The sequence below is a fragment of the Amia ocellicauda genome, chromosome 8, assembly GCF_036373705.1.
Source record: "Amia ocellicauda isolate fAmiCal2 chromosome 8, fAmiCal2.hap1, whole genome shotgun sequence".
Lineage (NCBI taxonomy): Eukaryota > Metazoa > Chordata > Actinopteri > Amiiformes > Amiidae > Amia > Amia ocellicauda.
Genome location: NC_089857.1, coordinates 6086692 through 6113350, shown reverse-complemented (window position 1 = coordinate 6113350; position 26659 = coordinate 6086692). Strand labels below are relative to the sequence as shown.

The following is a 26659-nucleotide window of genomic DNA, read 5'->3' as shown; positions in this document are numbered from 1 at the left end:
TGGCTGGTTTAGGGACTTTAAAGTTACTCGCAATACACATAAGACTAATCCCTCAAATGGTTATGAACTGCACTAGTAAGATGGAAAATTAAAATGACTTTGGCTTTTACGAAAAGGGACTAATAGTAAGTGTAAGTTTGTAATCCTTCTGGACTACTAAATTAATAAAATCCTAATACAGTTATTGGATATAACTGGTAACTATGGGAACAGTCTTGTTTTAGGGTGACCTAATTCTGCTTTAGGTAATAAATCTCAACACTTGAACAACCATTTTACTACAGCAGTAAGTTTAAGGCAAACACATTTTTCCCAGGCCACGGGATTTAGAACATGTCATTCTGTAATTCTCTTTAAAACAGTGTTCTTTTTCACGATGTCATACTTTATTGGGTGGGTGGAGTAAGATTTGTGAGACACATGTTCTGAGTCAGAAGAAACAGGAGTTTCACAGAATAGTCATTGTCTAAAAGTTGAGCTTAAGATTTATTTTTATATATATGTAACAAACTCGGAATGAAAGGTGAATAAAGAAAGAAAGCAGCTGTACAGTCAGTTCAGTGGCTTACTTGAGCAAGACACAGACATGCCTTGGGGCTTGAACAAACAAGGACAAAATGAGATGTTTAAATCACTGAAGAATCACTGAAGGGTTATATAGCTGATAGAAGATAGCTCGGTATAGCCTCATTGTGTACATTTCTGAAGAAGCACATTCTTTTCCAGACTCACAGAGATTAACAATCTGTTTCCCATGATTCAATTCTTTGTCTTCACATTTCCCTCCAGCTTGGGCAGTACTTATGAATACGTCTTAATTTAGTCCCCAGGTGCTTCTAACATGTGAATTGTTTCTTAAACATACATGTATTATCCTTGCTAAATCAGTCCTGTCAATATTTACCTAGCTATCTCAGCTCAGCAAAGTTTCCAATGACAATGATAACCTGAAAAATAAGTTAAGTGCACTATATAGCAGGCTGGCCTTGTTAAAACAGTAAGCAGTTTAATAATAAATAATAAGTTTAAAACGCAGATAATAAACTTTTAAAGTTCAATGAAAATTAAAAATCTTGTAATGTTAAGCTTCCTTGGAGTATATTTCAGTAAACGTCTACAAATGAAAAGGGAATGCAAACAAAAAGGTATAGTCTTAGGAAGCCCCTACAGAATTCCTGATGACGGGACTTGAACATTCATTTGACCCCAATTTTTTTAACTTGGTATCCTGTGCTTGAGGTCTGTTTTTCTGTGCTCATCTGTATCTCTTCACCAAATATGCTCTGTACAACTTCTGGGAAAGTAGGCTCAGTTGCAAGGACCACCCTAGTTTATACAGATGCAGACACATGAGGATGAACAATAAAACAAACAAGAAAAGAGGAAATAGAAGTGGAACTTTGCAAACAGCTGCTCATTCAGTTAACCGATTTTTAGGTCAGCAAAACAAGTCATGGCTTTCAGGTCTTTGTTATTTTATTTCATTAAGTGCTCATAAACTGGCGCATGGTCCAGAAATCTGCAAGCAATAGACTTGTCTACATGATACCTTGTGGTAATCAGTTAAAATATGTCATCAAAAGATAGCTCAGTCCTATAGCAAAGCTCTTTAGCTTTCACAAAGAAATGATTCAGTCTTTTGGCTTTCTGACAGCTATTAAATTAGACCTTTCCAAAAATGACTATTGTAATATATAAGTAGGTTTGATTTGTTAGTTGTTTTCTGAAAGATTAAAGACACCCATTTAAGTTTCAGTGTTAAAACACATTTCTAAAAGAAAGCTTGCTATGACCGCATGCATATCCTTTGAATTACTTTTTGAAATTATGCTGAAAATAAAATTAATTGCCAGACTGGGGGAATAAAATATCTAGGAAATTTGGAAACATTTACAAAAACATAGTCTCTGTGGAAATGTGAATAAGCTTTTAACTTGAATTTGAAATCTTTCAGTTTTATGACTTCTGTCATCTACGTTGTCCCTAAACATCCTTACCCTGAACATTTCGGATGTGCAGAATTTTAAGCAAGATGGAGCAAGAGAGCTTACGTGCTTTTCGCATGAGTCTGCAGACTGAGGGTTGTGTGAGCGCAGTGTTGCAGTGCTGGGGTGTTTGTGTATGTGCGGGTGGGGAGGGGGTCACAGTTATGTCTGCTTAGTGTATTCCCAGATCTAGTGCTCCAGTTGTAATGGTTGCATCAGATGTACCAGTTAAAGTGTTGAATCACAGATTCCTACGCTATAAAAACAGTTAAGCACACCACAGAGCATTACTTGTTTCTTTGTTTGAGGGCTGTGCTGCAGTCAGAGCTGCCCCACCTCCTCGTTGTCTCTGCCTTCGGGACAGTTTGTATCAAAAGCGACTGCAGCAATCGTGGCACGTCTTGGACTAGCTGGTGTTGAGACTGGTGCAATTATCGCCTGGTTGTACAGAAATAATGACCTACTGCCTCTCTTTGTTTAGTCTGGCCCTCAGCCGGCCTTCAGAAACGTTGGCTTCTTACCTGTGTAAATATAGATGTCTATTGGCACTGCAGGCAGGATGCCACATCAGAAAATGATGTCATTTGGAACCGCCAGCCTCTGTGAAGACTGCTTACCAGCTGGAAAGGTGCCAAGAAAGTGACTTTTTATATGTATGTTAGTGCATCAGTTTCTGTTGTATAGCTGAGAATGTACTGATGAAATCCTTAGGTACTGCTCCGACCTGCTGGAGCCTGTTACAAAAAGGAAAACCTCTGGAAAATATGACATTACCTTTAATGCTTTTTTCTTTTTAGAAACAGAACAAATATCTGTTGCATGTTACGCGGTAGTTATTATTTGAACCCTTGCTAAGTGTCTCTAAAGGTTTTTCCTGAACAAAGACTTAAGGAACATAACTATTTGTCAGTAACAATGAGCACATGTCTATCTTGTCTCTTCAAGTCTCCATGCATTCCCTGCTGCTGCTCAGATGCTCCTCTTATAACACCGTGTTTTGCATTGTGTGAAGAGAAATAACACATTGCTCAAACGACTTGTCATTTCATTGATACAAAAGGAAATGGTACATCAGCTGCCACATTTGATGAACATTTGGTTCATATCTAGGTGCTGTGTTTTAGTAACTGTAAGTACTAGTTGTGTGTTAATCTTTATTTTACGTATTAACGTATAAATTTTTACTTAGCTTTGAAAGAAACAGTCACATGAGGAAGGATTCACACAGGATATGTTGTTACAAGCAATAATAATGTAGTATAATCTATACTATCAGAGAGTAGTATAATAGTATAACTACTTGCTACATAATTTATAAATATAATTTATAATGCCAAATGATCCTGCTGGATTTGTAAATATAATTCAAAGCATAATTCCCAAAAGGTGTGATGCAAAGCATGGCAGATTTATTCTATGATAACTTCTGCTGCACGCTCTTAATAGGATTGCTTACCAAAATACATGTCAGGTGTCCAATATGAAACACCTACTGCTGTGATTAAGAAAGCATGAGCTGAAAATGTGCTTTTGTGCAATTTCAGGTATGATGACTGTTTGGGCTTTTCCCTGTTGAAATGATCCCTCTTATAAGCCTTGGACAGATATTAGTATCAGCTTAAAACAAATTTGAAATGTAAATTCTGAAACCATATACATATATACATATATGAGAATAATTACTCAAACTGAGAAGAAAAGACTTTAAGCTCTCCCTTAGAGCTACTGGAATTTTTCTGAAGGGTAGCGATTGCTGTGGTTGAGGTAATATTTGCAAATACAGGGTTATTGTGAGGGGCAGAACACCTTCAGTTTCCTTTTAGATCGTGCCCTAACTTGTTTTTATTTAACAGATGCTTAATATGGCACTAGGAACTTTGGCCATTTGTAATCATTGGGGTCTCTTCTTAGCTGTTCCCTGGCTAGCACAACCAGAAACAGGTGTCCGCCCCTGTAAAATCCATCAATGCAGGTGTTGCGATTTGGAATCACTAATCTTTTCAGGCTACAGCTTGTGGGAAGGCATTTACACATCAATAATTGAATGCAATTTAATTGTAGCTAGTAAATAACCATTGTTAGTGAATTGGGAACACAGATGGGGGCTTGTTTGGGAATATAAAGCCAGATTTCAGTCTGTGTGTCCCAGCGGTTGCCACCCACTTCGGGATAGCTATAAAGATATACATCAGCATAGGAAGAAAATTTCGTGACCCACCATGCCTGTTACTTGGGAGATTGTGTTCGTCCACAATATAACACATTTTCCTTTTATCAACCCTGCTCTTCATATATTGATTTTTAAATTGGATTGTCATTATATGTAAAATGGCTTTACAAAATATTGAACATAAAAATATGGAAACAGCATAATGCCAATTATTCCTGTGTCCCCAGGTGACCCTCTTATATGTGGGTGGGCCTTTGTAGTAGAGAACGTTGAGCATATATACGTTCTTAATTCAGTTCCAGTTAACAATTACATAAAGGTGGCAGTGAAACACATTAAATTGGATCTTTCTGTACTGAAGTGTTCTTTGTTTTCTTCTGAACCTCTGGAGACATTACTGTTCAACTCCCCTGTTTTTCTGTGCAGTTTCAACTTCCCCCAGAACATTTGGCACAACAGATAACTTGCTAAACTGATAAGACACCGAGGAGTAATTTTACTATACTTGGAAGACTGTTTCCTTCAGAAACATCTGGTACTACATGGAGTGTTTCAATAAGCTTACTATATAAATACATCGGCAACATATTTTGAGATTGTATGAGGAGACAAGAGGCGTGTCAGTATGCTAATGCAGCTTGTATTGTGTAAGCACATGCCAACGCCACTCAATGTTATCATGTATGATAGTGACTATCTGGTGAGAAGGAGAGCTATAGAATCACATTAAAACAGATTTGTTATCTGAGGGGCTTAAGGTCACAGGACTGCCCTGGGTGGCTACTTGAACAAAAGCCTTTCTGAGACTTAGCTCCAGCAGGAAGAAACAACCTGAGGGCAAATGGCAATCCCCTTCAAACATCAATCAACGACCTAATCACCCCAGCTAATTACTTCTGCCTAACTTTCACTCTTGGAGGATTGAGTTACCAGGTGGATGATGCTTAGGGGTTACTCTGTGTTTCTATTAAAATAATGACTTTTATTGCAGTTTTTTTTAGAAAGAAAGAACCATACCAATTGCACATTTAATTTTATACTTAACATTTAGTTAAACAATTGCAGCCTTTATGTGTATGCGGCCACAGTGCCCCAAATCAGCCAAACAGCATGGTAACTGAAAAAAAGATATAAGTAGCATTGGCCCTGGGTAGTTAAATATTTGCAAGTGATTGAAACAGAGGTCAGAGAAGGTTATCCCAGTTGATATACTGTTATTCAGATATTATACATTGGCCTGCAACAATTGACATTGTATTTTACTTCACAAAAGTTTGATTGTCTATGTGGACTGACTAATTATCTTTCCTTTCAAAATTATTGAATCTTGCTACCCGTCTCTGGTTAATAATAATAATACTTATTATTATTATTATTATTATTATTATTATTATTATTATTATTATTATTATTATTATTATTATTATTATTATTATTATTATTATTATTATTATTATTATTATTATTATTAACCAGAGACGGGTAGCAAGATTCAATAATAATAATGTGATAACCCTGGATAAGGGTTCTGCTAAGACATGGATTAATTCAACCATTTTAGATACTCAAATTATGCTCTATCAAATGTGATGGATTGTTATATGAAAACCAAAGTGTTTCTCTGTATATTCTAGCTATATTTTTTTATTTTTTATAAATAAAAGAAGCAAACAAATAAATCATATGTAGTTTTATGTTTGTGTTCTATATGTACTAACTTAAAATATAGTTGCACAGCAGCCCACTTGAATTCTGACTTCTGGTGTCTTTCTGCATGCAGTTTTCAAGTTCTCTCCATGTCTGTGTGGGTTTTCTAGACAACCAACTTAGACATATGTGGATTTCCACTTTAACCTTCCAGAACTGCTGTCTTACATCTAAAACTAATAGTCAAATGCTTAATCATACAGCTTGAGGTTACAATGTTCAGTGGTTATTCTAAGTGCTCTGTCTAACTTGGTAAATAATGTTTCTTGCTGGTACCCTGTATGGTATATTTTCTACAGCTTTGCTTGAAATCTTTACCTGATTTGATCTTTACCCCTTTCCTATGGGGGGGGGAACATTTTTGTAAATGCTTTTGTATTTTTTCTTTCTTACAGTTGAACCCCTAATAGAGATCCTTGGGAAAACCTTTGATGATGAATCTTCAAGATCTCCAGATGTAAAATTCCCACCCCAGATTCCTGAGACCATGGTGCCAACAGTTTCCAATGAGCCTATTCCCAGTCCTGTAGATGGTGAAATTGTATCATACTATAGTGGAGAACCAGATGTATTTTCTTCTACATCTGTGACCCATACCCCAACACTTAGTTTCATCAATGGAAAGCAACAAGTGACACTTGAATCACCGCATGGAGGGGTAGCAGAATTACAAGGCAAACAATTTGAAAGTGTTACCCCTCAAATTTCCCATTCAGAAAGTGATTTATCAGCTTTGGGAACTGAAAACTGTATCCTTGAGAAAACAACATCACCAACGCCTGACTACAGTCTTCTTGAAATATACAAAGCCATAGAGGATTCCACACCATCAGCTGAACCTGATTATGTGGATTCTAGAGAAAGCACTGGGGTTGAATCAGTCCATAGCACTCATTTGCAGAAAGAAGAGTCACATGAAGAAACTTCTGGAATGGGCATGACTTTGCCTTTCACTGTGTCTTCCACAGCAACCACCGATAATGACATCCTTTCAGAAACACAGAGCCAGCCGCCAGTTGTGTCAACCACAGTTTTTGCCTCAGTAACAGAAGCTGCAAGTAGAACAGTTGATGAAGAGGTCTCTGGAGACTTCTCCTCTGATGTAAAGACAACTGTTTCTCAAGACCTACTCTCTGATAAAGATACGAGTGAGTCAACAGGGGAAGATGGCTCTGGAATGAAGGTTACTGATTTTGTGCAACATATCCAGACCACTCTGCTCCCAACTGTAAGCAGTGTTACCCCAGGAGACAAAGAAAAAGGAGACATGCACCTTACACCTGGGGTGGAGGAAGTAACACACAAACTAGATGTTGAAGCGACCGCTTCATCTGTTACAGTTTCACCTGATGTTGGTATGAGCACAACTTCCATTCTCACAGAACTAGAAGGCTCAGGAGAAGAAACATCTCATGCACCTACATCATCCAGCCAAATCACAGGTACTACAGACACAGAGAAGACTTCAGGTGAAGATGGTTTGGGAATGGGGACTCATACTGAAACCTCAGTGGATACTATTACTGTTTCCCCAGTTGGCGATGTAAAAGATGAATATAGTGGAGAGGGCACAGCCATTTCTATTTCAGCTAGAGTGGTTGATGAAAGATCTGGACTGGAAGTATCAAGTACTGACATTCTACAAAGCACCACTTTATCTCCTACATTCATAACAAGTGCTGTATCAGATGTATCAGCAACTCTATCTGTAAGAGTGGAAAGCGCAACTGCATTTAAACCTGAATTTATGTTTCCAACAGAAGAAAGTTCTGGCCATGAGGAACAGCCAGCTATTGATGAACCTAAAGTTACAAGTACAGCTTCTCCACAGGCAACTACTGGAGATGAAAAGATGCTAGATGTCACAGTATCTGCAGGAACTGTTACTTCAGAGGAATCCATTGTAGAAGTGACTGAAGGTTCTGCTGATAAAATAGATGAACTTGCCATCAAATCTGAGCACAAAACAGAAGAGCCAAGTACAGCTTCTCCACAGGCAACTACTGGAGATGAAAAGATGGTAGATGTCACAGAATCTGCAGGAACTGTTACTTCAGAGGAATCCGTTGTAGCAGTGACTGAAGGTTCTGCTGATAAAATAGATGAACTTGCCATCAAATCTGAGCACAAAACAGAAGAGCCAAGTACAGCTTCTCCACAGGCAACTACTGGAGATGAAAAGATGGTAGATGTCACAGAATCTGCAGGAACTGTTACTTCAGAGGAATCCATTGTAGAAGTGACTGAAGGTTCTGCTGATAAAATATATGAACCTGCCATCAAATCTGCAGGCAAAACAGAAGAGCCAAGTACAGCTTCTCCACAGGCAACTACTGGAGATGAAAAGATGCTAGATGTCACAGTATCTGCAGGAACTGTTACTTCAGAGGAATCCGTTGTAGCAGTGACTGAAGGTTCTGCTGATAAAATAGATGAACTTGCCATCAAATCTGAGCACAAAACAGAAGAGCCAAGTACAGCTTCTCCACAGGCAACTACTGGAGATGAAAAGATGGTAGATGTCACAGAATCTGCAGGAACTGTTACTTCAGAGGAATCCGTTGTAGCAGTGACTGAAGGTTCTGCTGATAAAATAGATGAACTTGCCATCAAATCTGAGCACAAAACAGAAGAGCCAAGTACAGCTTCTCCACAGGCAACTACTGGAGATGAAAAGATGGTAGATTTCACAGAATCTGCAGGAACTGTTACTTCAGAGGAATCCGTTGTAGCAGTGACTGAAGGTTCTGCTGATAAAATAGATGAACCTGCCATCAAATCTGAGGGCAAAACAGAAGAGCCAAGTACAGCTTCTCCACAGACAGCTACTGGAGATGAAAAGAGAGCTGTAGTCACTGTAACTGCATTGGATTCCTTGACTGCATGGACTGAAGGTTCTGCTGAGGGTGAAACAGCAGAGTCTTCCAGTAAAGGTGAAAAAACATTAGTTGCAACATTCCCATCCGTAAAAGCTACCGCTGATGCCATGCAAGAAGTAAGTACCAAAAGTGAGGTTAGACAACCAAAAGAAACTACCATTGGAAGTTTGGAAAGTGTGGAGACAGTCACAGTTCTTAGAATTGAAGGTGTTCCTGTGAAAAGCACTGCTTCATCTATTTCACCAGTTGAAATCTCAGAGACCTACACAGAAGCACAAGAAAAAACAGACTTCACAGAAGCTAGTGTTGGGTCTGGTGAAGATCCAGTACACACTGAATCTGTTGTAGTGTTAACTACTGTTGTACCTCAACCAACAGTCCCTAGTACAATTCACACAGATGAGGATCATGTAACCTCTGTTACAGATATTGGGAGTACTGCTGTTTCTAGTCAGACTCATATTTCTGCAGAGGCAGAACATGGAAGTGTTATTCTAACATCTTCTCCTGATGTTACAAAGAGCTCTGTGGCTTCACCGGCTCCTTCTGTAGTGTACCAGCAGATTGATGAGCATCAAGTTTTACTACCAAGCCCAACCAGCAGCCAAGCAAAAACCAGTATTGAGGAATTTTCAGCCACCACAGGGACATACGAAAAGAAACAAGCTACCCCTTCTGTTATTATATTCACTGAAGAAAGACAGAATGAAGATGAACTGTTTTCAACGGTGACACATAGTGCAATAGTAGATCATACAAGTTCTATGGTTATTTTAACTGAAGAGACCATCATCGATGTTGATAATAGATCTCAGGCGCCAGTTGTGGAATCCTCCCCACCTTATTCTCCAGCTATCCTGACTGAAGAAGTCAGTGGTGTAACAGCTGTAACATTTACTCCACCCATGTCAGGTCCTGAAGGATCTGGGGAAGATCCATTGGCTTCTTTCACTCCAGACACCCCAGTTACTTTTGGAGCAACAGCTGCTCCTGTACAAGCATCCGAGGAGACAGCATCTGAGGGCGTGAAGGTAACAGGCACCAGTGAAGATGAGACAACAATGCCAAGTTTGACTTCTGAACAACCATCTGATACAACTGAAGAGAAAGATGGACTAATTACCCCATCCCCATCCTTACCCTTTGAAGAATCAAAAGTAACAACTTCATCATCAGGAAGCAGTCTTCCTACAGATGAGCTCCCTGAGACAGGCACCACATTCCATGACAAAGAAATAGCTCCATCACCATCTTCCTCAGCAAAGGAAGAACATACATCTACAGAAACTGACCTTGACTCCCATCCAACAAGTGATTCATCACTACAACCTAAACTAATGATTAACTTAAGCACCACAATTTTGCCAAAGTCTGATACCACATCATCTAAAACAGAAGATATTATTCATGAGCCACCCACCGATGATAGGTACATCATAGAAAAAGCAGCAACCATGGATAAATCCACTACAGCTCCTGAGGGAAAAATTCTAGAAGGTCCTTTCACCACTGCTTATGATGTGGATCTCAAACCCACTCAGACTCCCTCAGTAACAGAATCCATTGCCATGACGTCCTCTGTAGACCAGCAGTTGCAGACTTTAGCCACCAGCACAGTGTCAGAGGAAGGTCATTATGATGAACAAATATCGGTTCATGTAGATCCTCCCAAAGGAAAAAAATACAATGGCACTGAAACAGAGATGGAGACACACTCAGGACAACCCACTGATGACCCACTAGTCCATGTCCCAGGTATGGATTAATAATTACATTCTTAAGTGAAAACATTGCTCAAATACTTGAAAGTTAACATGGCAACATAGTAGAGAAAAAAAATCATATTATGTATGTTGTTAAATGTCACATATTTGACCCTACAGATACAGAATCACAGCAAGATCAGTCTGCATATGTGTTTATTTCTAATGTAGTTCTTTCTGACTGCAGGCCCGGATTCGTGTGAGGAACATTTGTGCCAAAATGGAGGATCTTGCTACCCAAGGGACTCCACCTACGTGTGCACATGTGCAGCAGGTTACAGTGGAGAGCACTGCGAAATAGGTATGCTACCACTTAAAACAGGGATAATCTCCCAGTTGACGTCAAATGGAAAATATGAGGTTGTTTTCCTTTCCAATTATTAATAAGTTGCCCATCGCGTATGAGCTCGTTATGGTGACATCATCACCGAAATCCTGATAGAGTGTCCAGAGTCTTTCTGCTGCTGAGGCTGCGAGGCACTCATAGGTGTGCATGGAATTAAGAGAAATGTACTATTCTAGAAATGTAGTATTCTTACTATCCTAACAATAATGTAATAAGGAACTATAAAAGGAAATATTGGTTTCTCTAATGCAGAGATGTACGGTGCCTCTATATCACATATACCTGTTTTGTTTGCACAAATTAGTTTCAGTTTGAATTGATCGTTGACCCATGTTGTGTCTCTCTATGGAGTACAGATGTTGATGAATGCCACTCGAACCCCTGTCGCAACGGTGGCACTTGCATTGACAGCTTCAATTCCTATACGTGTGTGTGCCTGCCTAGCTATGCCGGAGCACTCTGTGAACAAGGTAAGATTATGGGATGCTTCATGTCTGTCATTTCCTTTTAAATGTTTCAAAATGTTGACATTTATTTTAAGTCACTGAACCAATCCAACATTGAAACTTTTTTAATAGTGGTTTTAGCAAATGAAAAACCTTCTGCACACACTGTAAAAGTAAATCATTTGTGCCTTATCATCTGGCTAATTGTTGGTTAAACCTCAGCCAAGAGCTTGTTTTTATAGTAGGTAATTTTACATGGCTGAGAAAAACTATATATATAATTCCCTGTACTAGACATCTGCATTGAAATTGTTATGGGACTGTTATTTGTTGGCTCAAGTCACTCAAGTGCACATTCCTGGAGTAATAACACAAAGGTTTCTCATTTTTTTAATAGACTTCCACTTGAAAGGTCATCCTTAAATCAAAAATGTGATAGTTTCCTGTATTATCAGATCAGATGGTGGTCTAATATGGAACTCAGCATTTGAATTTTCCAGACTAATATTTTCAGGGTTTTTTTCCGACCTGTGGAAAAAAGTGCTATAGGCAAACTTTCCAGAGATCCAGACACATGTGTCTCACAGTTTAACATGCGTCTGGCAAAGGTCTTAAATTCATGGGAGTTAACAGCAGGGCATAATGTACAGAAAACCCTGGTAATTGGTAAAACAGGGCTCTGTGTACAGGGGAGTGGTTCTATGTTTGGGCGTTATTGTTTATCCCTATGCATATTCTTGTTATTAGAAACTTATCCTTTGCAGCAATTTTGAAAGAAGGCCTTGATATTAACCTTAAAAGCAGGGCTATAAAATCATGCCTCTTTTCAGATTGTGTAAACAACAAACATCTAAATATTGTTTGTTTAAAATCTATCTTCATTACAGTGGAAAGGGTTCTTCTCTGAGTATACATTATTAAATCACTACAAATCTTATTTAATTCATTAGCAAAGTATATGCTCTTTCATCTTTGCCACAAGGTTGCAGTATAAAAATGGCAACACAGTATGTCGAAACGTATAGAACATCCAATAAATATCCCACTTCTGTTGTGCTGGGAATTCTCCTTCATAAATGACAAGCCTGGGCTAATTAGTATGTTATGCTTTGCACAGTCCTAATAATGAGCTCTTTGTAAAACATTTGTGTGAAATGAAAAGACCTTTCAAGATTTTATGATTTTAAGTTTTACTAAATATTACAGAATTGTCAGGTCCCCGAGTTTAAGGACTTTATTGCCATGTCAGTATTGAATATTGTTATCATGGTTATATAGCTTATACATAGATAGATAGATAGATAGAGAGAGAGAGAGAGAGAGAGAGAGAGAGAGAGAGAGAGAGAGAGAGAGAGAGAGATACAGGATTTGTTAGTTTTTTCCCTAGGAAACACAAAACAAATTGAAAACAGTGACCAAACTGTTTATACACTATTATAAATCACTGCTTTTCTGAATTTAATTCAATAAAAATATTCCTCAGTTGTGGCTTGTGTATGGCTGTAAATGGTTTTGATTGATGGTAAGTATTTGTGAACTGGACTTTCCCAGGAGACCAAGTCTCTCAGACCCTCAAGAATACAATTGTTCACAGTCTGCTGTAATGAACCAGCTGGTATCAATTTGAGAACATTGTTAATGTTTAAATCAATCTTACCTTGGCTGCTGGAATGCAGAAGTTTGTTTTTTGGTGGGTTATGGTAACTATATTCTTGTTACCTGATGATCACACACACACACACACACACTTTACAACTTTAGCTTAGTTTTCACATTTTCACAACCATGTAATTCTTTTTTTTTTGTCATGGTTTGGCTCATGCAACACATAGGACTGTGTCTGGTCAATTCCTTTAACAAATACATGGGAGCTTGCTGGACAGCAATGGATGGCAGTCTACTGTACCTAAAATCTGTCTGACCTCCAATGCAGTGATGCCGGTCATTTTTAATCCAGCTAATAGTTTCCAGAAAATCCTTACAATTACTCAGCAACGGATCACCCCCTGTCTCTAACTGCATCAATGCAGCTGTGTTCTCAGGCTTGTCTGCCAAGAGAGGGGGGGAGCTTTTTTTATCAGAACAAGTCTGGTGCAGCTGTGGTGAGGGTTAATGAATAAAAAGAGATCTGCATTAAAAGCAAATGTTTTCTTATTAATGCATGTGGTACTGTAGGAAGAGGAAACAATTAGATGTATTTCTTCCATTGGAGGCATTCCTTCTATGAATATCAATACTCACTGATTCAGAAGAGTGGCTCTCTGAGGGGCTTTGTGTGAATTTTTGTTGAAACTTTGGCAGTTACCATCATTTTTCTTTCAAAAAAGCAGAGAGTGAGTTAAAGAAGATTCAACTGTGGGCATGAAAAAAGACCATTCTTAAACCACAAGTATTGATTGGCAACATTGGGCGTTTTCCATAATTTCTGTGTTACTTTTACTATAATAATAATAATAATAATAATACAGTATTTTCAGAAGTAACAAAACCAAAAAGACACAGAAACCCAACTGGACATGCATTTCAAAATAAAGGAATAAATAATACAATATATTTCAGATAACATTAACAGCAAATTTCAAGGACATTAAAATAGTAAATGAGCCTTGGCAATACTATAGAAACAATGTGGAGGTCTTTCACTGTATTTGTAGACTGAACCTAAGTTTTTCCCTATTGTTTAAGCGACTTACTAGAGTCCTATAATAGCTGCACTTAGTGTGTAATACAGTGCAGTAAATCTTTAATGACCCATAGATTCCTGGCAAGCCGCCTGTAGTTCAGCAAACATACATGTGTTGTTGTTTTAGGCTTTTACAGACGTTCGTCATGAGATCAACAATCTGAGATTTCTTATATAATTGCTCTTGATTTTGGATTGAGCTAGGCCTCTCCTAGACTTCTGTTGGCTCTCCCAGGACATTCACAAGCAAGGTACAGTCCCCCTTCGGTCCCACCCCTCTCACATCAACTCCAGACTTCCTGTGAGAACAGGAGGTCCCCAGCTATAAAATCGAAAGCCTCCAGTGAGAGAGGCTCAGTTAACCAGAGAATCCCCTCTGCAAGTCATATTCGGTGTGAAGTGTTCCAAGCACGCCCTCTCCCTTCGCGTGGTTTCAGGTACATGAAGTTTTGTGGGAAAAGTTTGCTGTTAAGTTAATGCAGGAAAAACACATTCTATTTGGTTTCTTTCGATTTGACTTTCATTGTTTCTCTGTTTACACGGAAGAACATAAGAAAGTTTACAAATGAGAGGAGGACATTCGACCCATGGTGCTTGTTTGGTGTCCATTATTAACTAAGTGATCCAAGGATCCTATCCTCATGTTTCCAAATTGTTGTCTTCAACCACATCGCTGGGGTTTGTGACACGTTCATCCTGGTACACTGTGTCATCGTATGTCTTACATTTCCATGCACAAACGCCAGTTATTTTTCAAATGATATACTCTAATTCAGAAATTCCAATAATCGTTCAGTCTGATGTCCATTAATACAGAGTACATACCTAGTGGAAGAACAGAAATGCTGCTTCAAGGGAGAGATATGTGATCCCCTCATATCCCACAGAAATGTTTTGAATACAAATTCTGTTTTCACTTCAAGTTTTCATTATGTACATTACTATAGCTTCTACACCAGCACAGACAAGCACACACTGCACCCTGCTGGCCTGTTGTTGTGTTGTGTTTTACATAAAGAAAGCTGCCATCACTCAACAGCTATGGCATGTAATTACACTGCTCTTTCAGAGAAATCTCTTTAAACACAATATTCAATCAAATCAGCAAAAAATGTAGATTCCCATCACAGAACACAATAATAGCAAATGCCTGATTACTATATAATTAGTTTTTCCTGAAGTGCGTCATTATGGTCTTAATATTAGGTCTTCACCAACCTGTTCTGTTCTGATAGGTTCAATTACCATACATTTGTTTGTCTTCATTAACAGAAACCTATTATTCGTATTGGGGTATCCCATTTGATTTGTCTCCCTGAGGCGGGGATTAAAATCCAGTTTCTGTCAGTGTCTCCATTTTGTAGAAAGGTCAACATTTTTTTTCCCTTTTTAAACCAAGAGCTAAATTCAAGCTGCCAAAATTGAAAAGATTACTGTTAGAGTTGCAATTTGTAGCCAATGCTTTTATAGGTTCCCCTCCAGCATGATTACGTACATATTATATGAAAATAGAAAGAAAAATCCCTTATCTTAGTAATGTTGTGACTAGTTTAAAAAAGAAAAAAGCAGAATAGCTGATTGCCAAGAATGTAAGAGGAGTTCTGGTTCTTAAAATGGTAAATTAAACCATGTGTATAAAACACACACACATCTGTCATTTTGATTTTGTGCATTAAAATGGCTCTTTCAGATAATTTATGTGATTGCAATTGATTTTGTGTATAGGTTTTCCTTGTAGACTTAAAGCAGATTTTTGACTAATTCCCAATAATACTTTGGTACAGAATGGCTATATTGCAGCAGGTTTGCTAGCTCTCTTTAAATCACTAACAATATCAGAACTGGGAAGAGTAGTTAAATTGGTTCATTGAAGACAATAATTATTAGTTCATAATTTGTTAACAATTGGCTAGTTAGGTTCCCAGGTGGAAAAACAGGAGGACCAAGATCGAGGGCTACACTAATATACAATATAAACACATATCTTTTTATAATTATTACATCAGAAAGCAATGGGACCATGAGGACCCTTAAGCTACCAGTTGAATTCAAGGTGCTTAAGCTTAAATGTAATTCAGTCTTTTAATTAAAGGAGATGATTGTAAATGGCCTTTCTTTTGTTTACAGATACAGAGACGTGTGATTACGGCTGGCACAAGTTCCAGGGCCATTGCTATAAGTACTTCGCGCATCGGCGCACGTGGGACACGGCGGAGCGGGAATGCCGTCTGCAGGGCGCTCACCTGACCAGCATTCTTTCACATGAGGAGCAGCTGTTCGTGAACCGTAAGTGCTGCTATTAGCTCTAGTTCACAGGGCTGACAGGAAGGCAGCATGGGGCTGCTTCTAATTTAAAGCAAAAGGGAGACTCTCACCCTGGAGGCTGATGGGCTCAGATATACATAATGTGTGGAGATAATCTGAGTCTTATCCGTTTGCCTAACACTGCGAAGCAAAACCCATCCAACGGTGTTGACAGAGCTACTGTGCTGACTGCGTTTGTTTTATCCAGTAGTGAAAAGTCATGGTGAGGTCTGCTGTGTGAGCTACTTAAACCAAAACAGCAGAGAGAAACTTCAGAGAGCTTGTTGGCCTACTTTCTAACAAAACAAACAAATAACAGATAACTTTGATTCTCACCTCTACCACATGGATAGCCGTGTTCGATTGATTGATTGCTGATTGCTGTTTAATTTATAAAGATCGTTGAGACAATTCTCAATTCTGTGCTAGAAATCTTCCCCGAAACTGCTTGCTATTCATCAAAGATATAAGGTAGTGCCAAAACTAACTATCCTAGCTGATTTCTTAAGCAATGCTCATTTCCCAAACATCAAATAGGATTCCTGGAGGATCAGTATTCCTTAATCTCCAATTATAATTTAAAATGAACTAGATGAGACTTTGGAGTTAATGACTACATTTTGGCAAAAAAAGATGTCTGCTAAATTGCACATACTGTTAGAACGCAGGCTTTGGGAACAGGAAACATGATTCATGAGTATAAAAATGTCTCTCTTTTTTATTTTTCTATATTCAACTGAAAGCCTAATATGGTAGAAGAATTAAAGGCTTTACTTGTGCCTACAATTTCTCTCCAGGTCTGGGACATGACTATCAATGGATTGGATTGAATGATAAGATGTTTGAGCAGGACTTCCGCTGGACTGATGGCAAGACTTTGGTAAGTCAATGTAGGAAGCAAAAAATACCTTTTAAATGTTTAATGATTATAAACATTGCAAATGATCATACTGTGTGTAACAGATAGCCTTATGTGACTTGTGTGGTGCCTACTTTAAAAGGGCACTGGGAAACACCTTATTTATTAGATTGATGAAAGAAAAATAGATCAATAATATAAATTACTTAAGCTATTTCCTTTCAGTCTGTTAAGCTCTCACTGTGATGCTGTAATTCTAAAAATTATTAGGTTAAATGTGGTATTTTCTGAATTATTAACAAAATGTGGGGTGTATCTTATTGTAGTTAAACAAACATACTATGATTATAAAATTGTTCCAGGCTGTTTTTACTGGATGTGTACCACAAAAGAAATACACTGTAGGAAATCTGAAATCACTTCATCACACAATTTCCTAAATACCCCAAATGAGAAATACAATTAAATCTGTTTACCTAAAATCATGTCCACTAAAGCGGTTTGCTCATGGTAATGGTGGTTTCCAATACTTATACACTTCCAAACATTGTGGAGAGGATACACTGCAGTGTGGAAAATGGGAATGCAAAAGGTATGAGAACACAAGTTGCTATGCTACAATACAAAACAACAGCGAAAGAGCCAATAAAAGAGGAAAGAAGCTTTGTAGAAATATGGAAATATGTTCATTATTAAGAGATTTGTGGAGCCTGTCAAAACTCTAAAGTCAGGACCTTTATCTGTCTGAGAGAGTATTAGTGTGTGTGTGAGAGAGAGTATGCTATTGACCCCTGGTGTCAAATACCCATTTGAGTGCTCCCTGTCAAACAGACCAGCAGGAGTAGAGAACATCCTGACATGAGAGTTCCTTAAAGTAAGCAGGAAAGTGGCTAATTACTGCTCATGGCCTGCAGTTCGGATCTGGTTGTTACAAGTTGAAACAACACAAAAGGCCTAAGGGCTCAGAGATAAGCCTCAGGACCCATCTGCTGCCTGTTAGTTCAGCTCGCCATCCAAATAAATAAATTAGTCAACAGGAAAGACAGGACATGTGTGGACAGGTACGCTGGGACTGTTTAAGGAGTTGCTTGTTAGAGTAATGCACAAATGGCCATAGCAGATGAACAACACCTGTCATGCTGAAAATCATCAGCAGTAAGCTTGGAATAACTGCCGTTTAAACAGTCCCTGCAGAGCAACGGAAAAGCCATCAGTTTCCTTCAGAAGTAAAAAAAAACAAAAAGCAAAAAAAAAAGCAATAGTACGCAGCTGAAGACCTACCAAGAATCTCATCATAACTCTTGCTTAATATCATTTTTTAACACTTTTCATATGAGCAGTCCCTTCCTTTTCCATATTTGTGGGGGGTCTTGATATTAAATGAGATATCTCAGTTTTTTTACCATTCTTTGCAAAGGTTTGGCAGACTTTCTCTCATGGCCACCAACCGATCTGGAACTCTAAACCCTTCACTTATAGGGACTCTCTCTTATTAACCCAGCCCTGTCAAATATGCACAACACAGTTAAATGGAGGCTTGCAGACCAAATGCCAAATTTCACATGAAGAATGTTTTCTGAAAATATACTAGGGGAAGAGCTTATTTTAACATCCACAAAAGTGCTAGACGCCCCAGTGTGTTATTCTAAAGGCAGATGATGAGTCATCCCTGGAGGCCAGTAAAGTCACACGCCTTGTGTTGACATGTGGACATAGAGGAACCACCCAGGCTTGGTGAGAATGCTAGAGATAGCTTGATTTCTAAGCCCAGGTCTGAGGAAAATGGCACACAGCTGGTATAATTTGTCGAAGAATCCCAACGACAACTACAACAACAAACCGCAAATTTGGCTTGAGGTGCTGAGATTGCAAGGAGTGGCATTGTTCTCTCACTCCGATATTAATGTTGCCCTTACCAGCTGAAACATCATCAGAATCGACAATTTGTGGGAAGCAGTTGCTACCTTATTATATGAGTGATGTTGTGATATTAGTACGCAGCGTAGGATTTAAAAAAATATTTTACTTTTTTCACGTTTTGCTTTTGTAATTGTCTAGTTAGAGATTTGATCAATTCAATTAAACTTTTAAAAGAAGCCTATATACCATTTTGCGGCAGCATTAAATAGATTTCTCTCCCTGGGAATTGTTCCAGAGAAATTCCAACCTGATATCATTCCTGCATCTGCTCTGGATCTGTGCAGTAATATGCAGTCTTGAGAGGGGAGTTAGTGCCCGGACGGCTTCTGGAAGTAATTTTGCAGTTGCGTTGTGGTGAAGTCGGCTCTTTCAAGTCCTCAGAGACCTGAAATGACATTTCTCATGGGTCTGAGCCAGCAGTGATGGCCAACTGGCCTGTCCTATGCATAGGCCTACAGAGGAGAACATCTGGGCACTCTTCCATTGAGTTCCTGCTGCCAAACTCTCATTTAGCTCCTTCTCTTTTTTCCATATGAAAAGAATATATTTACAAGGATGAGACACAGCCTCACTACATAGGTGGGGCAGTGCAACCAAGGCCCAAGCAGCTGGAGTGTCCTGTCTTTTTCAATGTCATTAGGATGGACTGATTGTCTAGTACATTGAAATATTTTAAATCTGTGACACATATTGTTGGACTGCCAGGGAAGGGCAGGGGTTAAATGCCATCTTTGCAGTCTTTGGGAAATCCACTCAATCGGTTCATAGATTCCCTTTTTTTCTACACAATACATCTTTTAGAATAACTTGCATCCATCACATAGTAAGTGTTCATTTATCAGAAGAAAAGTATCCACATTGGAATAAAGTGTGCATGGTTTTGCTAATAACTGAATTATACTCCAAGATGTTTTACAACAGAAAAACAATGACCTTCAAGTCTCTTAAATATCCCTTTAATAATTAGAGCTGGTAAATGAGACCAAACCTCATAATTTTCACACACCTTTAGATAAATGCTTTTAGATAAAAATATACATACTTATAAGGAAATAGCGCACCCATGTGGAATGCTGAGGGGTTGTATAGTATTTTAACCATGCATTTTAGGCATTTGTGACTTTATTTTAAATATATCTCTATAGCTTTGTGCTTTTATGCTGTATAATGATATTAAAGTGTCCCATATACCTTACAATTCACTGCTGCCTTGTAAAAGAAATGGGCATTTGCTGCAGCAGAATATTAGCTTTGGCTTTACTTTCTTATTGGTATTGTAGGTTCTCCAAAAAAGAGAGCCTGCATCAAGTTGAAAGTAATGCTTTGCATGAATAAATCATCAATTGCTTAAAGTGGCCGTCTTGACGAAATAAATCTTCCTTCATCAACCCTGATGTCCAAAGACTTAATTAAAGTATGTAGCGATCTTAATATAGATTAACTTCATCAATCTGCATTCAGAATGAAGTAGTCTTATGTTTAATATTTGATAGAAATAGAATACGTTTTCAATCTACTGCATCCATGTTATGGAGTAGTAGTATAATATTTTATTTTGCTCTATACAAGACAAACATCTTATGAATACATCTGAAAGTGGCTGTTTTAAAATCTTTTCTGGATAGATTGCCATCCTACATTGTTCATCATGAAGTGGTGGAAGTTGTATTTTAGAAAATGTACATACCAAAACTGTTTAAACCTACCTCCTTCGTTCAAACTGTATAGAGAGTCTGAACGTAATAGGTTCAATTTGAAACCTGCTTAAATTCAAAGTACTCTTGGAACAGGAAATAGAAAGAAATAAAAGCAGTCATAGCCTCTTTTATTAAATTACTTTTTAAACTACTCCTATTGCAAAGTTAAAAGCACTGTAAAGATTCAAATAGTCTTATTTCTTGACTCTTGTTCTCTCAAATAAACAACTACATTTCCAAAGCTGTTAATAGAATCTCATATCCTCGTTTCAGTGCCGTAGTATGGTGGTGTATGGTTATTAAATGCAATGCCTCTGCAGTTTAATGGGCTCTTTAGAATTAATATACGGGTTGCTGGCTGCTGGAGGGAGATAAGGCCACTGTCAGTGTGAAACTGGTGCTGAAAGTAATCTACACACCATAAAACTGTTTCTGCAGCGCAGCTCCCTGTAATTAACACAGTGGATCAGTAATCTGTATATGCAATCCCACAGAGTTGCTAACATCTAGTCAACTGTGTTAAATGGTTATATAGAGAAGGACATAGATTTGGCAGAGGGCAGGGGAGGGGGATTCTATTTAAACAGTCTGGCAAGTGTAACAAAAGTAGAAAAGTGTGTTTTATAGTATTGGTATTATTAATAATGATACTGAAGTTTGTGCTGGATTCTGGTGGAATCATATAAGCACGTAGCTTTAAATTATAGAAAAAGAGTACTTTCTGGTGTGTGTTTTGAGATGGTTATCTAGCAGCAGTTGACTGTTTAAAACATTTTTTTTTTTGATTCCTTCTCGTAATTGAAGAAAGATATCACTCACGGGTTAAAGAAACGTGGCAATCTGAAATCCAGACATCTGCACATTCCTCAAAGAAAGGACTGTGACAGAAGCTAGTCATCAGACTGTGACGTTTATATTACATGCAGAATTCCTGCAGTCTTGCTCAGTCTGCGAAAAAAGGCACATCTGCGTCTTTCACATGGGTGGTTCAAAGATTTGCACCAATGGAAAGGGGTTGAAGAGTTATTGCAATTGAATTTACCACCTTTAACCCAGTATCTAAATAAGGCTTTAAGAAAGCTTAGACAAACTAGAAGAAGCGCTGTTGCACTACTTATAAACATGGAACTTATTCCAGTGAAGCAAATTTTTCTATTTCAGATTGAACTCACTCTCACAGCCCGCCAAAACAAATCAACTTAATGAAGTTATCAGATCCAACATAGCAGTTTTGTCATGCCTTGAGATACTCAAGTCTCCTGCCAAACCACAGCCTAGCGAAATGTGTTCACCTCTGCACCACAGTTAAATATTTTAGAGTTCCCATGACTTTGCAGTGCACAGTCTTATAATGGCTATTATTCAAATGTCTAATTTTAGAAAACTGCAGTGTGATATTGATCACATCGAGTTAATGAGAGGAAATTGATTCTGCAGTAATTTAACATTTATTACGCCGTGGAAGTACCAGAACAGCGTATTAAAGATATTCTTATCTCAGAAATGTGTTAGTCTTGTTTTGGTCATAAAGTGCTCTGTTAGAAACTATATAACAATAAACAATGGAAAACAAAAGTGGGAATCTGAACCATTAACAAAATACTGGTGTTGTAATTAACCTTCATTTCTCTTTTGACTTTTTCTTCAGCAATATGAGAACTGGAGACCGAACCAACCTGACAGCTTCTTCTCGTCTGGAGAGGACTGTGTGGTGATGATCTGGCACGAGAACGGCCAGTGGAATGACGTGCCGTGTAATTATCACCTCACCTATACCTGCAAGAAGGGCACAGGTAAAGCACTTGCTGTAATTCTTTTTTTTTTTTTAAACGAAAACCTATGAGTCATCGAGGAATTGAATATAGTCTTTCCAAATACAAATGTGGACCACTCCAAAATAAAATAATATGAGTGAAATTGATATTGAAATGATTTTAATATGAATAATTCTCTAAACTATACATGACCTGACGCATCTGCTATGCACTGTATAAAAATAGGCCACATTATCTATTGTTTACTGTCTTCGTATCTTCCACACAAGCCATCCTTCCCATTGTTCAGAAAAGACTGCACTAAAAGTGTTTACTATTACTATTGTAATCAGATTATATTATTTATTTATTTATGTAATACATTTTTTGCGGGTGGGGGGGTGTAATTAAATGAAGTGAATAAAAATGGTACATCAGTAGGTTTATGTCAACATTTAAGGAGTGAAATCTACTTTCAGGCAACTATATCTCAGAAAATGCAAGAATACGAGTGAGCAACAAAAAGAGAATTTAAATATAAATATATCTTACTGCTAGGATTTACACCCGATTATGAGTCATAGGTTTCTTATTGTAGCACTGAAGATAAAAATTACAAACATCTGTATTTTGTTAACCATGGATTGTATTAGGGTACAGATTAAATTAACTCAAAAGAAAACAGGAACTTCTTGTATGTCGCTTTAAGGGGTCTTCTGTGTCATTTCTCACAGTTGCCTGTGGTCAGCCCCCGATTGTACAAAACGCTCACACCTTCGGCAGGATGAGGCCTCGCTATGAAATCAACGCTCTTGTGAGATACCACTGCAAAGAAGGGTTCATCCAGCGACACGTCCCGATCATTAAGTGCAGAGGCGACGGGATATGGGACGAACCCAAAATCTCCTGCCTGAGCCGTAAGTTTTGAATCCCAGAATGACACGGGTGTTTATCGAGTTTCATAGGGGGGCATTTTAAAACTGGTCAGCATAGGGATGCATATGCCTCATTATATGTGACTTTATTATATGAATGTGCATATAAATAAAGTGATGACAGGGAGGCAGTAATCGGATGCTTTGGTTCCAAGAGTAAAAATGTTTTACAGCCAGTTAATTAATAAAGTTTACTACACTGTGATATTTATTTATTTACTCACTAACTGATTTACCTAACGTACACATTTTGTTTTGTAGCATCAACATACCAGAAGGCTTATTCCCAGAGATACTATTACAACAACTTCATCAACAATGCCAAGAGGAATCCCAATGACTCTCCGAGACACATCCATCGTTGGGTCAGTACGGCGGAAAAGAGCAGGCCCTGAGCCTCACAGAGGTCCCTCATACCATCTGAAGACAACATCTCAATGCATATCCAGCCAAAGCCCTTGAGAACAGTGCCTTTAATAGCGTATACCGGGAGTCTTTCAAAAAAGAAAAGAAAAAAAAGAAGCATTTTCAGTGCAAAAGGAACACCCCACAAATGAGTGCCTGTAAAATGTTCAACATGTTTAAATTGTTTTTGTGTTTATTTTTCTAAATGATAGAGACTGTCTTTATTAAGGAAAACAAAACAAAAAAGAAAAATACAATCAGCTGGTCACTGACAAATCTGTCTCCTGTCAATCTGGATGACTGACAAGATCCATTTGCTGATAGATATAAACATTGCTTTTGGTTTTGGTTTTTAACATTGCTTTTTTTTTTTTCTTCTTCTTTCTTGTATTTACTTTGGTAAACATATTTAAGTTGGTAAACATATTTCCAGCCTAAGACACTGTCCCTGTGCTGGCCTCCAGTAGCACATATGAATACTGTATTAAAAATGTTCAGCGGGGAGGGAAAACAACAGCAAGCAACAACAATAACGAAAAGGTTCGACATCAACAACAACAACAACAACAACAACAACAACATGTAAATAGGTGTCAGTTTAATGCTTAAATAATGTAAATAAATAATCAGATTTAAGCAGATGTTTAATACTGGTTTATTAGACTTTGGAATTCAAAAGGTCTAAAAGCCAATGTTTATGCTGCTCCTTGTATAGGCTGGAAATTGTTTGAAAAGCTGCAATTACATTTTATAGGAAAGGATATTTAAAATAGCAAGGCATTGTGGGAAAAATATATCAAACATTCCAGGAGCTAAGATCCTTGAATGTTTGATGTCAAGGTAAATGAAAGGGAGTAATTTAGCTTTCAATTGAGGGTTTTTTCCCTTCAGAAATTGTATCAAGCATGCAGAAGCCTTCCATGCAATACGTTTTGAAGCACATTTTTTTCTTTTAATAAAACAAAATGGGAATATAGGATTAGGACAGAGCTGAGGACTGCAACAAGGAGCTATTCCTTTAAAGAGGCCAACATCAACCAGACAAATTTCTGAGACTGAAAGGAGGATCTAACATGGGGTGTGATTTATTCACAGGAAGTCAAAGTGCTTTTACAGTCATATTTCTGAAACGGCAGCTTTGAATAGCTCACCAGCACATACTAAAATGTAATTAGAGAACTGCATTTTAAATGATACTTTTATTGTAAAAAATAAATTAATTTTTGTATATATAACCATTTTAATCCTTTTGTTTTTAAATATATTAAAATGTTAAAAAAAAAAAAAAAAGTTGATGAATGTGTGTGTCTGAGTGCTCCGGCTAGAAAGATTTCCTGGAAAAGAAAAAAATTAAGAGAATGAGAAAAGCCATAGAGAATTAATTTCCTGGATATATTCTGTTGACCTACAGAAGTGAAAGGTGGTTTCTGAAAGAGAAAATGTACCTTATTCATGTCCACACTTGGCCCCTGAGTTCCTTGATATGTTTACAGACAACCTTAGATTACTTTTCTCCCTAATCTGTGGCAATAAATTCCAATTCCCAGTGTAGACCTTGCCTTTGCTTATGCTTTCGTGCTATTCGCATAACTTAAAACTACTACTTAAAGAATGTACTATGTGAAACATTACAAAAGACTTGAATGATTGCCTTTTTGAAAGATGATTCAAATAATTTATTTTAAACTGCTCTATTTTTTCACATGGCTACATATTCTGAGATGCAATCGCACTACAACATTGCGAATGTTTCTTTTGCAGTATTTATATATGCATTGCAGGAGAATGACACAAGCAAAGCATTGTTCAATGTGATGAAGAGGATCGTATTATATTTACTCTGAAATACTTATAGGAAATATGAAGGCATTCAGGGGAAGGTAATGGACCAGCACATATGATATCCATCAGTTAACACTGCTATGGCTCCACTGAAACATTGTGTTTTCTATACAGACCACCAAATTGTCAAATACCAAGTAGAAAATCTGTTCTTTTCTCATTTTTTATGATCCTTTTTTTTTTGTTTGTTTCTTTTTTTTTTGTTCTCTGTTTTTTATCATTAAAATGCACATAATACATTTTTGAAAAATATTTATATTATAACTTTTTATTGTATAATGTGAATGTTTGGGAAGTTTGTGAATTATTTCTTTTTATTATTATTATTATTTTTTAAACTTTTTAAACTTTTTATACATGCTATGTTTCACCAAAGAAACCAAAAAAGTTTTACTACATCCTTTTGTGTCTTGTCTCTTTTCTATTCCTCAACATCAGCATCAATAATAATAATAATAATAATAATAATAATAATAATAATAATAATAATAATAGTAATAGTAATTCATAGGAAAATCACACAAAGGTTTTTAAAAATTGAATGTTTTTTAAATGGCTTTTTAGACATTGTCAAATCAATTATATGCTATTATTCTGTGTGGGTATTTATTAAGGTAGTGTCAGTTGATGCGTATAAGCTTCTGGTTAATTAAACTACATCCTAATGACATTTATGGTAATCCAGGGCTCTGGACTCCTGAGTGGGGGGTTGTGGATTCAGTCCAGTAAAAACCCAGCTGAGTACATTGTATGTATACAATATTGTGATGTATTGTAAATTGCCCTGGAATAAGGGTGTCTGCTAAGAACTATAATAATAATACATGCTCAACCTAGTCCTTCTGTTTCCTTTGGCAAACTGTCCAAATCATAGTAAATGCATCAGCTGTCTGAAAAGTAGGTTTTTGTTTTCAATAAAAAATAAAAGATCCTTTTAAAAAATATGAACGGTACCTTTATATGA

The 26659-nt window shown here is 37.5% G+C and overlaps 1 protein-coding gene across 1 annotated transcript in view; it reads left to right on the top strand.

Moving 5' to 3' along the window:
- LOC136755362 (versican core protein) overlaps positions 1-26093 on the top strand; it is a 48927-nt gene extending 22834 nt beyond the window's left edge. Inside the window, exons 9-16 of the mRNA XM_066711889.1 lie at positions 6258-10496; positions 10692-10805; positions 11207-11320; positions 16107-16265; positions 17081-17163; positions 22408-22552; positions 23248-23430; positions 23710-26093. Of these exons, the coding sequence (XP_066567986.1) occupies positions 6258-10496; positions 10692-10805; positions 11207-11320; positions 16107-16265; positions 17081-17163; positions 22408-22552; positions 23248-23430; positions 23710-23843 (5171 nt within the window). The 3' untranslated portion in view covers positions 23844-26093. The remainder of the gene's footprint in view (positions 1-6257; positions 10497-10691; positions 10806-11206; positions 11321-16106; positions 16266-17080; positions 17164-22407; positions 22553-23247; positions 23431-23709) is intronic.
- Positions 26094-26659: the final 566 nt, after the last annotated feature.